This window comes from Rhincodon typus, chromosome 3, assembly GCF_021869965.1.
Source record: "Rhincodon typus isolate 14 chromosome 3, sRhiTyp1.1, whole genome shotgun sequence".
Lineage (NCBI taxonomy): Eukaryota > Metazoa > Chordata > Chondrichthyes > Orectolobiformes > Rhincodontidae > Rhincodon > Rhincodon typus.
The window spans coordinates 75,029,046-75,043,464 of record NC_063334.1 but is presented as its reverse complement, the minus strand read 5'-3'; the positions used below and the strand labels follow the sequence as shown (position 1 = coordinate 75,043,464).

The 14,419-nt window shown below is 41.2% G+C and overlaps 1 protein-coding gene across 1 annotated transcript in view; it reads right to left on the bottom strand.

Annotated features, from left to right (window-relative positions):
• Positions 1–2,733: 2,733 nt before the first annotated feature.
• Positions 2,734–14,419, bottom strand: part of fbxl17 (F-box and leucine-rich repeat protein 17) — a 192,737-nt gene continuing 181,051 nt past the window's right edge. The window contains exon 8 of the mRNA XM_048593668.1: positions 2,734–3,006. Within this exon, the coding sequence (XP_048449625.1) occupies positions 2,734–3,006 (273 nt within the window). The remainder of the gene's footprint in view (positions 3,007–14,419) is intronic.

Genomic DNA, 14,419 nt, shown 5'->3' with positions numbered 1-14,419 from the left:
GCACAATATTTCATCTGTGGTCTGACTAGTGCCTTAGCTAATTTAGCAACCTCCCTACTTTTAAATTCCATTCCTTTTGAAATAAAAATCATCATTCTATTTGCCTTCCCTTTTACCTGCTAAACTTGGACGCTAGTTTGTAGTGGTCAATGCATGTGGACTCCCAAATCCCTTGTTCTGCAGCCTTTCTCAATTTAAATAATATTCAGCTTCTCTATTCTTCCTGCCAAAGTGATTAAACTCACATTTCCCTCCACATAACATTCCATCTGCCAAGTTTTTGCCTACACAATTAACTTGTCTATATCCCTCTGCAGGCTTTTTAAGACATCCTTACTATTTGCCTTTCCACTTATTTTTATGTCATCTACAAACCTGAGTGTAATACATTCACTTTCCTCATCCAAGTCACTAATATAAATTTTAAATAATTGTGGGCCCAGCACTGATTCCTGTGGCACTCCACTAGTTTCAGATTGCCATCTTGAAAATGCCCCCTTAGTCCAACTCCCTGTCTCCTAATAATTAGCCAAACCTTTATCCATGCTAATACAATACATTTTTAAGGAGAGAGGAGAAATATTTCAAAAAGACATGAGGGGCAATTTTTTTTTTTTTACACAGAGAGTGGTTCATGTGAGGAATGAGCTTCATTGGAAGTGGTGGATGCAGGTATAGTTACAATGTTTGAAAGACATTCAGATAAGAACTTGAGTAAGAAAATGTTTGGAGGGATATGGGCCAAGCGCAGGCATGTGGGACTAGTTTCTTTTGGGACTATAGTCGGCATGGACCAGATAGACCAAAGGGTCTGTTTCTATGCTAAATGGCTCTTTGACTCGAAAATCGCCTCCAACAGCATGGGCTCTAGTCTTATTAAGTAGCCTAAGGTGCATTACCTTATCAAAAGCCTTGTGAAAATCCAAACCTATCATATCCACTGCTTCCCCTTTATTTAACCTGCTTGTTACTTTCTCAAAAAATTCTAGCAAAGTTGTCAGGCATTACTCCCCCTTCATGAAGCCAACCTGACTTTGCTTGATCATATTATGTATTACTAAAAGCTTCCATTTCCCAATAAGAGATGTTAAGCTAACCATCCTATAGTTACCTGTTTTTGTATCCTTCTCTATTCAAATAAAGATGTTACATTGTTTTTTCTACAATCCTCAAAGCTTTTCCAGAATCTAAGTATTCTTGAAAGATTACTAACAATGCATCCACTACCGCTGCAACTACTTCCTATGATGTCCGAGAATGCATCGCATCAGATCCTGGGGACTTACTAGTCTTTAGTCCCATTAGTTTCCCTAGTACATTATGGAAGAAACTCCATCCTTAACTCAGTCAGAGAGGCTTCGCAGTGGGGTTATCTGATGCTGCCTGGCCTGCTGGGTTCCTCCAGCTCCATATTGTATTGTCCCCATCCTTAACTGTCTGGTCTACATGTAACTCCAGCCCCATGGCAAAGTGTCGACTCTTAATGCCCTCTGCGCAATTAGGAATGGGCAATAAATGATGGCTTGTCCAGTGGCGCCCACAAAAAAATTCTTGCATGTTTACCCACAAAGTTTATCTTCTCCCACATCTTTTTTTTAATTGGTCATCTTTTGTTGGTTTATAAAACTCTGTTTTTAAGAAAAAAAACTTATTTAAAACTCAATCCTCCAGCTTACCACTAATCTTTGCCACATTCTATGTTTTCTTTCAATTAAATGCTGGTTATGTTTTTGCTGTGAGCCATGACCTACTTTCTTAAATATTTGCCTTTGTTCCTCAATCATCTTTCCTGCTAAACTCCTTTTGCAGTCCACTAAAGCAAGCTCTGCCTTCACTCATTTGTGAATACCCTTATTTAAGTTTGACACAAAGTCAGAAGTCACACAACACCAAGTTATAGTCCAACAGGTTTATTTGAAATCACAAGCTTTTGGAGCGCTGCTTCTTCGTCAGACTTCACCTGATGAAGGAGCAGTGCACCATAGGCTTGTGACTTCAAATAAACCTGTTGGACTATAACCTGGTGTCGTGTGACTTCTGACTTTGTCCACCCCAGTCCAACACCAGCACCTTCACATCTTAAGTTTAGCACAGTTGTTTCCAACTCAATTACCTTTCCCTCAAACTGAATGCTGAATTCTACCACGTTATGGTCAATGTTTTTGTTAACAGAATGCATGAAAATGGAACACATTTCATTCAGGAATAAAATCTGTGACCCTATCTCCTTTTTAGCCACCACATTGACAAATATGGCACAAGGTTCAAAAAGACTCAATACATACATACAATTCAAATAAATAAATACTGCGCATATTTTAACAGCTGGGGCAGAAAAATCGCTCATGCTACTTTTGCGTTCATACATTTTTCAATTATTTCTCATAGCCATGTCAAGTTGCAACCCTGATATCACTTGCTGAGGTGGAGGTAGTCTACTCACTATCTTGTCTTAGATGACCATTGTGGGCATCCTCTAGAGGCATGGAGCATTGAGGGATCCAGTCTACAGGGAGATCTTCTCCACTGATGCAGCAGCATTCTCCTTCACCTCACCTTCCAGAGTTGTTGAGATGAATGGTGAAGACAGGAAGGAGACACCACTCAGCCCATGGTTACCCTGAAATGAAGGCCCTGGGAGCTAGTGGCAGGTGTTCCTCCACCTTTGGATGTGCAATGGCACCACCGCATCTCCCTGAGGCGATGGAGCTTTTTGAAAGAAGTCCAGGTAACTCATCCTCCCTCTCGTCCAATCACTGCTGCACAGAGCCTATTGATGAAATACAGGTCAAAGCATATATAGATCAGATCCTCGACGTGGTTCTTCAAGGCTGTCACCTTTCTCTCTATGAATGAAGTCACGTGTTCAAATGCCTGGAATATTTCAGAACCCATGGCATTAATGCACTCCTCCATACTCCACTCAAAGCTGTGTATAAACCTGGTATCCCTACTATAGGTTCCCTTGGCCTCTGTTGCACGTCCAACAGGCTTCTTATGCCACAACTAAAAGCCCATCATTAGCGTAGAGATCAGCAGAGGTTTGGTCCCCATAACTCCTCCATGTGTCTAGGAACCAGTTCTCACATCGCAGCTCAGCTGCTGGATTGTATCTGTGGTGCGTTCACCAGGTTGTACACCCAAATCTACATGAGACCCATGTTCCAACCTTGGGCCACAAATGTTAATGATCAGGCAGATGATAATTCACTGGCTGCTTCATACCCATAGGTGGAGCTTCTGTATTGCCAGCAGCTTGGTCTTAGGATGGCGATAACTTTTGAGGAGAACAAAGAAGAATCACTGCTTGAATGATTCATATTTCTTCACATTCATCCTGTGTGTACACATGCCACCACCAGGCTGGTGACCTCATCCCTTACTTGTGGATGGTCCAATTTCACCCTCTACCTCAGTTGTGCTCCCTCTGCTCATCTACAATTTTCATCACCACCTCCTCAATGGGACTGGAGGCTCCTCACAGTATAACTTCTCCTGTATGTCTCCTCTCACAGGAATTGTGGGTCTGCTTCTGGATGACAAGTTATAGCATTAGTAAAATTTCAGATGACACTTAACCAATGTACATATCCCCATCACAAACACTGACATGCTACAGCCGAGCAGACAAAAGACAAACTTCCAGATGCTCTGGCTTTCTTTTCCATGTGAAACTGAGGATGATCACCCTTCTGACAAAGCGACCCACTCGCACATATACATCAATGACGGCCACACCAGAAACACAGAAAATAAGACAGGAATAGCAGTAGGCTATTCAACCCTTTGATCCTGCTCCGCTATTCATTATGATCATGGCTGGTAATCCAACTCAAAAGCCTGCTCCCACTTTTCCCTGATATCTTTTAATTCCTTTCGCCCACAAGAGACACTTGTTGAAGTGTAGCATTGGCTGTTACTCTTGAGGATTGCAGCACGTCATTGACTAGTTGCTGCAATAGATCTAAATTCAGCAACTGATCCAAAGGTTGCTTACCACCTTTGCTACCTCCGTCCATGCTATCCTGGTCTGCTGGGAACATCCTCTTCTGCAATTTTCAGGAAACAGCACTTCCTGTCTTTCCCTAATGATTTAAAAGAGAACGTGGAAGGGAGACATTGCTGAACTGTCACACCAGTCTTTTTCAGTGTACACTGATCTCTCCAAGGATATGGCAGTCTCAAGCAGAGCAATGCTCTTACTGTGATACACAGCCTCCCTGTTTGAACAGGAAGCTCTTAAAGAGTCTACATGTGGCTGTTTCATTATCAGCTGATGGCAGGTTTCATCAATGAAAATCTTTGTCCACCACTAAATCACACCTGTTTTGCATGCACATTGCTGGTCCTTTGAATTTAATTATAATGGAGTGGGTAAAGGTAAAAAAAAAGAGTGGAAGTGGAGCTCAGTTCTGGTTACAATATCAGGAAGGGCTCACTGTTGACAAAATCTTGGCCTTTATTCCTATGTGTCCACATTTTGTGTGTCTAATTCATTCCCAATTTCTTCTCCCTCTTTCTGCCTCTGTCATTTTCTTTCATTCAGGAGATATCCCATCGGACTTGATTTTCATGAGATCATCAATATTACACTAACATCACTGCATCATTGCTGCATCATCATTGTTCAATGCTTGAGCCATCTGTGGCACAATGTAGTGTTATTTCAGCGGTGAACATTAAACTGCATGAGCAAAAAAATGTGAAAAGTCTTTAATTCACCATACCATAATGTCTATACTAATAATAGAAAGTATAGATCCAAAAAAAAAAAATTAGACAAAGTCCATCTTAGTTCAATTCACAGTTTCTGGGTTTGGGAAAAGTCAATACCGCTGCAAAAAGCTGAAAGACAACACCGAAGAAGACTGCCACACCTGACTGCTGGAATATCAGCTGGAAGGTGCTACCAAAGCAGGCCATCCACGCTAGCCACTGGAATTTTGGGCAGCAAGACTCCGCGAAATCCCGAAGCCACCACAAGGACACAACTCGTCAGCGATCCCAGGCCAGAAGACGTCAGAGAAGCTGCCAAAAGGGCTCCACGTCACGGACAGGAGTTTCCAATTAGGGTTCCTCCAGAAATGGGGAGCCATACTTCCATTCTGACAGTTCTTTAATAGCACAGATCTGTAAGTGGAGGGAAAACCGTGTCCCTTTTCACAACAGTCAGCTGCTATATTCAGAATGTTAATGGGCTGGACAGTCACAGTGGCAGCTGCTGTCAAATGGTAGGTACATAAGATATGTGTGAGGCTAGGGTGCTGGGAAGGTAGGGCATCAACTGGATAGGGGATATGAACACACGAGAAAGGAACAAAAGTAGGTCACTCGAGCCTAACCCTAACCCAGCATTCAATAAGGTCATAGCTGATCTGATTTTAACCTCAAATCTACATTCCTGCATATCACTGATAATCTTTCATCCCAGTGGTAACCATAATTCCATCTACCTCTGCCTGAAAATGTCTAAAGGTTCTGCATCCACTCTCTTTTGAGGAAGGGAATTCCAAAGACACACAACTCTCAGAAGAATAAAATGTTTCCTCATCCCTCTTTTAAATGGACAACCCTTATTTTTAAATTATGTCTCTAGTTCTAGCTTCTCCCACAACAGAAAAAATCCTTTGAACATCTACTAGTCAAGTCCCCTCAGGGCCTTATATATTCGGGGTGTAATTAAGGGCATGGCGGGTCCAAGTGGTCTCAGGGAGGTATAGTGGGGGATTATGGTAAGGTGAGTGTGGGGTTACTCAAGAGTCAGACTATGTTAAAGCAATATTACCACCAATTTTAAAGAGTTTCTGGCACATGTACTTCATCTCCATTTTAAGTCTATATGAATCCTACAGCCTTCAAATTGATGAGAACCATTCAGCAAAACCTGAAAAATGTGAACAAAGAAAAAAGGGTTTTCAAATCTACAACAAAAATGAAAATTTTCATCTCATCAGAGAAAGACAAAATTGTGAATGCAGTTTAGTCAGACCCTTGATGATCTAAATCTCATCACGCTGCTTATATTTTTGTCAGGTAACACTTTCATCTTCTATTCTGCTGTTAATGTGTGTGGCATTTGGGAATTATTTCTATAGGAGGTTTTTGTAGTGGAGTTTAGAAGGATAAAAGCAAATGACTTTGGTGGCTTCAAGCTGTATTATTTGAAATAAGATTTCAAATATTCACTCCTTTCCTTTCCTTTCCATGTTATAGGATCATCAACAATCCCATATTGAATGGCAGTGCAAGCTGTAAGCTAGGAATCAGCTATAATATAATATGACACACACTTTCCCCCAAGTCAAAAGGTTGCACGTTCAGGTTCCACTCCAGGAAATTAGCTCAAACATTAAGGGCAGTACTGAGGGAGTGCTACACTGCCTGAGGTTAAACCATGGCCCTGTCTCTCCTTTCAGGTGGACAAAAGACCCAATGTCACTATTTGAAACTGAAGCAGAGTCACCCTGATGTTTGGAAAACATTTATCCCACAATCAACACACTGCATTGTTGGTTGTGGCAGCTTGCTGTGCCTGACTGAAGCCTACGATACAACTGCAAACAGCAATTCAGAAGTATTTCATTGGTTGTCCTACTTTGGAAGTCCTACACTAGCAAAACAGTTGTTTAAATGCAAACCTTTCTTTCTGTTCAAGGGTGCAAATGCCTTACTTCAGTTTCTATCACTGATTTTTAGAGGACTTGCTATTTATGTAGTTCTTTAATTGACTGATACAAAGTATAGGAGGAAAAGATCAATAACAGCACCTTTTGGTCACCATTCAATAAAATAAAACAGAAGAGAGTTTTCAATTGCAGTTTTTATTTGAGAGGCAATATTGCATTTCTTCTCACCATACAGATATTCAAGATGGATCTCCCTCCATGCCAAAACACTTGCCAGTTTCTGATTAGATGCACCGGCAGGTCCATCAGAAACAGCTCAGGACAGAACAGGCTGAAGATAGGGCCATCCAATGTCATGAAACCATGCGAAAAGTGAAGGAACCTGACTTGTAACAGAGAAATCCTTAGACTAGTCTTAAGTTGCCAACTCCACTGCTTAGTAAGAAACTACTGCACAACTCAAGGGACAGTCATGTTCATGGGGTCAGCTACCAGAAAGAGAAAATTATCAGTAGGTACTCCAGATCTCTGACCATTTTGTATCTATAATATGCTATGCTTGATATCTGACTGAAACTTGTTCTATTTCTACAAGTTTAAAAAAGACTGAAAGAGGCAGGACCCCATCATTTTGAAGCGCAGAGCACTTTCATGTCCAGTAAAAGTTGGACATTTGCTTAGTTCCTCTAGAGTTCTGCTGATTTAATATTTTTAGTTTTATGAAGATGGTCATAGTTCTCCACCCCAATTTATTTACAGGCACTTAAATAAACACACTGCTGTACACGTTTTATGTACCTTTTATGATAGCGTCAGAATTTCATTGTCATTGGAAATAGGCCAGGTCCAGTTGTTCACACTGATGTTTCCCACCCTACATTGATGCATCACTATGCTTTGAATTTGTATTCAACAATCAAAAATAAAGTATTGTTATTCATGAACATTTTGTCATGGATATACATCTATCAATCTTCACTCTATTTTTGCGTCAGCTTGATAGTGATTCTGAGAGTACTAGCAGCTTTGAATCAGAAGTTTGTGAATCAAGGACATATGCCTACAATTTAAGCAGACAGTATGCCATGTCTATGCTGCCTTGTGGTAAGTGCAATTGCAAATTGATATCAATTTAAAGTTCTATTGGCCTCCTTCAGCAGTTCAAGTGGAATCCAATGGCTAACATCCCTACCTCCAAACATTAACTAATCAGTTACCTGCTTGGCAGGATGGTAATTCAGTTGTACTCAACCTAAATAACAGCAGTCACTTAAATTTAAGGTAATTTAGTATAAATGAATCCATTTCTGACATTTCTAAGAGACATGTTAAAGTTCAAGTAGTTTTTGCATGCATTACCAGTGCCAATAATTGTTCAGAATTGAAAGATTATGGGCTACAGGTAGCCAACATCCTGATTTGATTATCCATGCTCTAAATGTTCTTCCTCATCATTTCCTGCATTCTTTGAATTGCAGAAGTTGCATTCCATGGGACATCTTACACAGACTGAGCTGCAGCAACGAGGGAAATAATTGTTATTTGGTTATATATTACTTCACAAGCGTTATAAAAGGTAATTGTACATGTTATTATTATATATTTAAACCACACTTGATTCTCAGACAGTCTAATCATGCAGTTGACAGTGTAGCCATTTATTCTTTGACAGACTGAACATTCTTGACGTAAGACTGCTGAACATTGCATTATAACTTGGCTAAACACAAAGCAACTTAATTTAAACAAATTTATTTTGGACTCAACCCAGAGGCATGTTCGAACAGCATACCGACAGGATGGAAAATCTGAATATGCAGGGTCCATGGGCTGTGCAGATCTCAGGCATTAGTAAGTTTTCAACAAAGCATCCAGCAATAATCAGGATAAATTCTGCTGCCTAAAGACATGAGACAGGCTTCCACAATCTGACACAGATCTACATTACATAGAAACAAACATACGAAATAGTTCACAAAGGGAGGGAGGAATTGGTGATATCATGGAAATACTTAAGATGGCTTTCAAAATACAATTTGTGATTTGTGCAATAATGGAAAGGCACACAATCTTTCTTCTCTCTGTCTCTCAGGAATGAATAGAATTTTAAAGTGTGATAGTTCTTGAAAACTGACACTCTTGCCTTATCACCTGTCCTTTGTGGAGAGGTGTGTGTAGAAAAACACCTTTGATCATAAGTCCATCAGGCCGCAATCAGAACGTAATATTTTCGAGGTCCAGCAGGAAAAGGAGATAGCAGATCCTGTCAGATGGTTACCTTGAGTAGATTATGCAAGTTATTTTGCAGAATGCTTCATCACCAGTCTTATAAATAAACATTAAGCCATTGATTGGTTGGTGGCAAGAAAAGTTCTTCCTGTCAGATATTTCTTACACACCCAGAGTCTTGACCATTCTGCATATTGCCCTCAAGGTGCTCTGATGTGAAGAAGACTGCTGTCGACCGATTTAGAGTCATAGAGTCATACATCATGCAAATAGACCCTTCAGGCCAACTAGTCCACACCGACTATGTTCCCAAACTAAACTATTACCGTCTGCCTGCATTTGGTCCATATCCCTCCAAACCTTTCCTCTTCATGTATTTATTCAAATACCTTTTAAATTTCATAACTGTACAGCACCCACCTCTTCAGCCGACAGTTCATACCACTCACTAACCACTCTCAGTGTAAAAAAGTTGCCCTCATATCCTTTTTAACTCTTTCTGCTCTCACCTTAAAAATATGCCCCCTAGTTTTGAATTCCTTACTTTGTGGAAAAGACCTTTGCTATTCACCTTACCTGTGCCCTTCATGATTTTATAAACCTCTATAAAGTCACCCCTCAACCTCCTAAGATTCAGTGGAAAAATGTCCCAGTCTATCCAGTTATATTTTTACAATTCAAACCCTCCATTCCCAGCAACATCCTGGTAAATCTTTTCTGAATCCTCTCCAATTTTGTAATATCCTTGCAATAACAGGGTGACCAGAACTACACACAGTATGCCAGAAGAGGCCTCACTAACATGTTGTACCACATCAACATGATGTCCCAACGTCTATACTCAAAGATCTGAGCAATGAAGGCAAGCACGCTAAATGCCTTCTTAACCACCCTGTCTACGTGTGCTGTAAATTTCAAAGAATTATGTACCTGAATCCCTAGGGTCTCTCTGTTCTACAAAACTACCAGGGCCCTACCTTTAATTACATAATTGTTTTACCAAAATGCAATACCTCACATTTATCTAAATTAAACTCTATCTGCCACTCCTTAGCCTATTGACCCAATTGATCAAGATCTCTTTGTAATCTTAGGAAACCTTCTTCACTGCCCACTATACCACCAATTTTTGGGTCATCCGCAAACCTACTAATCATGCCTCCTACATTCTCATCCAGATCATTTATATAAATAACAAACAAAAGTAGACCCAGTACCAATCCCTGAGGAACACCGCTGGTCACAAGTCTCCAGCCAGAAAAACAACCCTCCACCACCATCACCCTCTGCTTCTCACCAAAAACCGATTTTGGATCCAACTGGCAAGCTCACCCTGAATCTCATGCGATCTAACTTTACTAATTAGTCTACCATGCGGAACCTTATCAAAGGCTCTACTAGAGTTCAAGTAAACAACATCTACTGTTCTGCCCTCATCAAACTTTTTGGTTACTTCCTCAAAAAACTCAATGATGTTCGTGAGACACGATTTCCCTCACACAAAACCATGCTGACTATCCCCCTAATCACTCCTTGCCTCTCCAAATGCATGTAAATCCTACCTTTCAGAATCACCTCCAACAACTTACCCACTACCAATGTCAGCCTCCAAAGTTTATAGTTCCCAGGCTTCTCCTTACAGCCTTTCTTAAATAAAGGCACAATATTACATAGAATCACATAGAATCCCTATGTGATCACCTACAGTGTGGAAACAGGCCATTTGGCCCAACAAGTCCATACCGACCCTCCAAACATCATCCCACCCAGACCCATCTCCCTACCCTTTCCCTATAACCCGACATTTCCCGTGGCTAATCCCCCTGGACACTATGGGCAATTTCGCATGGCCAATCCACTTAACCTGTACATCTTTGGACTGTGGAAGGAAACCAGACCAACCGGCAGAAACCCATGCAGACACGGGGAGAATGTGCAAACTCCACACAGACAGTTACCCGAGGGTGGAATCAAACTCAGGTCCCTGGCGCGGTGAGGCAGCAGTACTAACCACTGAGCCACTGTGTTGCCCTGTAAAGAAGTTGTGAACTGTACTTGAGCCAGTTCAGTGCATGTCTCACATTAAAATTAAACTAACACGTGAAACTAGCTTCTGAATCTTCACAAGCAAACAAATCAAAATACACAGTATTCAAAAGCATTTCTCTCTCCCTCTTATTTAACTTTCTTACAACCAGCCTTCTGCCAACAGAGTGTTTCAACAACTGACAGAATCAGATTTTAATTCCACTTCTAATTTTAATCAGCAAAAATATATCCTAATAAGGAGGAACTCTCAGCAAAAATATATCCCAGTAAGGAAGAAAAGCTCTAAGAGAGGAGTAAACCAACTGTGGTTAACCAAAGAAGTTATGGAGAGCATGAATTTGAAAAAAAAACTATAAATTTGTGCAAGATTTGATTACTCCATCTTTCCACCCATCTCCAACAACTTTTTTCTTCCTTTCTTATCAAGTATGTGTCACTTTTAAAACCAAGTCAAGAAATCATTTTCTCAATGAGCAGCATTAGCCACCCTTCAGTCCTCTGGCACCTCACTCCATGACTATAGATGATACAAATATTTCTACTGGGGGCCCCGCAATTTCCTTTTGGAGATTTATCCAGCTTCTTCTCTTAATGAGGACTGTTTTTAAAACATCAATATTTATTTATCTGCATTCTCTAGCCTCTATTTCTTTCTCCAAAGTAAAAACCGACGCGAAATGTTCATTTAACCACTTCTCCCATCTCCTATGGTCCAACACGAAGATGACATCTTTGATCTTTAGTTGCTCTATTGTTCTTAATGTACTTGTATAATCTCTTTGGATTATCCTTAACCTTATCTGCCAAGGCTATCTCATATCCCCTCTTTGTCTTCCTGATTTCCCTCATAAGAATGCCCCTACAGTCTTTATACTCTTCAAGAGATTCATTTGATCCCAGTTGTCTATATCTAATTTGTGATTCTTCCTTATTCTTTACTAGAACCTCAATTTATTCATCCACTATTCCCTAATCTTATCAATTTTACCTTTCACTCTAACAGGAACATAATGCCTCTGAACTCTTGTCATCACACTTTTGAAAGGCTCCCACTTATCAGTCATTCCTCCACCTGCAAACAGTCTACTCCAATCAACTTTCGAAAGTTTGTGTCTCAAACCTTTAAAACTTGTGGAACATGCCTTTGAAAAGAAGATCGGAGCAGTTTTGTCATCCTGAGTAACTCCTTGACACAGGATTCTGTGCTCTACATGTTGTTTCCAGTGAGGCATAGGAAGACAAGCATCAACTTGCCTGGGGAACCATCAATTCATTGAAAGACGTCCTTCAGTTTCCCCAAAATATGCTGGTCTTCCTGTGCAAAGAGTGGTCCTTGACCAAGCTTTGCAAAATAGGACAATCCAAAGACCTGGACTACGTGCTGGGGTCACACTAAAGCTTGTTGCAGCTGCTGCAGAAGCATAATGAGAAAAAGTAAAAATTGTCTTTTTCTGGTTGGCAATACGTAGAGTGTTGTTCCACGGGGATCCCTTTTGTGACCTCAACTTTTTATGATTTATATTGTACAGCACAGTGGCTCAGTGGCTAGCACTGCCGCCTCACAGTGCCAGGGACTCAGGTCAATTCCACCCTCAGGCGACTGTCTATGTGGAGTTTGCATGTTCTCCCCATGTCTGCGGGGGTTTCCTCAGGATGCTCTGATTTCCTCCCACAGTCCAAAGATGTGCTGCTGAGTTGGATTGGCCATGGTAAATTGTCCCAGGGTACAGGGATGTGCAGGCTAGGTGGATTAACTATGGGAAATACAGGGTTCCTGAGATAGGATACGGCGGTGGGTCTGTGTGGGATGCTCTTCAAAGAGTTGATGTGAGCTTGATGGCCTGCTTCTACACTGTAGGGATTCTACGATATAAGTGACATGGATAAAAGGACCAAAGATATGGTCGCCAAATTTTCTGATCATATAAAGATAGATGGGAAAGTAAGTTGTGAAGAAGAAATAAGGAAGCTACAAAGGGGCACAGTGGACAAAGATCTCACAAATGAAGCATAATGTGAGAAAACATGAAATTGTCTGTTTTGGCAGAAAGAATTTAAAATAAGCACTTATCTAAATGTTTGAGAGATTACAGAATTCTGGGATGCAGATGGATCTGTTTGTTGACATGCCTGAATCACAGATGTTAGTATGTAAATATACCAAGTACTTAAGCAAGCTAATAATGTTATCATGTATTGAATTGAGGGGAATTGAACACTAAAGTTGAGGTGTTATGATCCAGTTATACAGGGCATTGTTGAGACCAAATCTTCTTTACTGCATACAGTACTGATGTCCTTACTTAATCACATTGGAAGCACTTCAGAGAAGGCTTCTCAAAATACGATCTAAAATGGGTGGATTGTCTTTTGAGGAAAGGTAGGACAGGATGAATTTGTACCTGCTGGAGTTTGGAAAAGTCAGAAGCAATGTGATTGAAACTTATACAAATCTGAGGAGTTTTGACAAGGTGGATGTGGAAAAGATGTCTCCATTCATCCACAACGAGGAATCACTGTTTAGCGACAAGGAGTGCTCAAATAAGACAAAGATGAAGAAAATTGTTTTTCTCTCTCAAAGGGTTGAGCGTCGTTGGAACTCTCTCAAAAGGTGGGGAAGCAGGGTTTTGAATATTTTAAGGATAGGCTGGTCAGGAAGGGGATGAAAGTATATCAAGGCTTGGTGGAAATATGGACTTATGATTACTATACGGTCAACCATAATCTTGTTAAATGATGGACCAGGGTAGAGGGGTCAAATGCCTACTCCTGCTCCTAACTCATATGTACGTATGATCAAATATATGAAAGTAGGTTGTTATTAAAAACTTTTTGGCCATAGTATACCAAAGGGCTGGAAACTGTAGAAGCCTTGGGCATGTGTGCCATACAAAGAATATACATTACAAAAATTAAACAGTATTGAACTAGAGATAGTAGGAACTGCAGATGCTGGAGAATCCGAGACAACAAGGTGCAGGGCTGGATGAACACAGCAGGCCAAGCAGCATCATAGGAGCAGAGAGGCTGACGTTTCGGGCCTAGACCCTTCATCAGAAAAGGGGGAGGGGAAGGGGGTTCTGAAATAAATAGGGAGAGAGTGGAAGGCGGATAGAAGATGGATAGAGGAGAGGATAGGTGGAGAGGAAACAAACAGGTCGAAGAGGCGGGGATGGGGCCAGTAAAGGTGAGTGCAGGTGGGGAGTTAGGGAGGGGATAGGTCAGTCCAGGGAGGACGGACAGGTCAAGGGGGCGGGATGAGGTTAGTCGGTAGGAGATGGAGGTGCGGCTTGAGGTGGGAGGAGGGGATAGGTGGGAGGAAGAACAGGTTAGGGAGGCAGGGACGATCTGGACTGGTTTTGGGATGCGGTAGGGGGAGGGGAGATTTTGAAACTTATGAAATCCACATTGATACCATTGGGCTGCAGGGTTCCCAAGCGGAATATGAGTTGCTGTTCCTGCAACCTGCGGGTGGCATCGTTGTGGCACTGCAGGAGGCCCAGGATGGACATGTC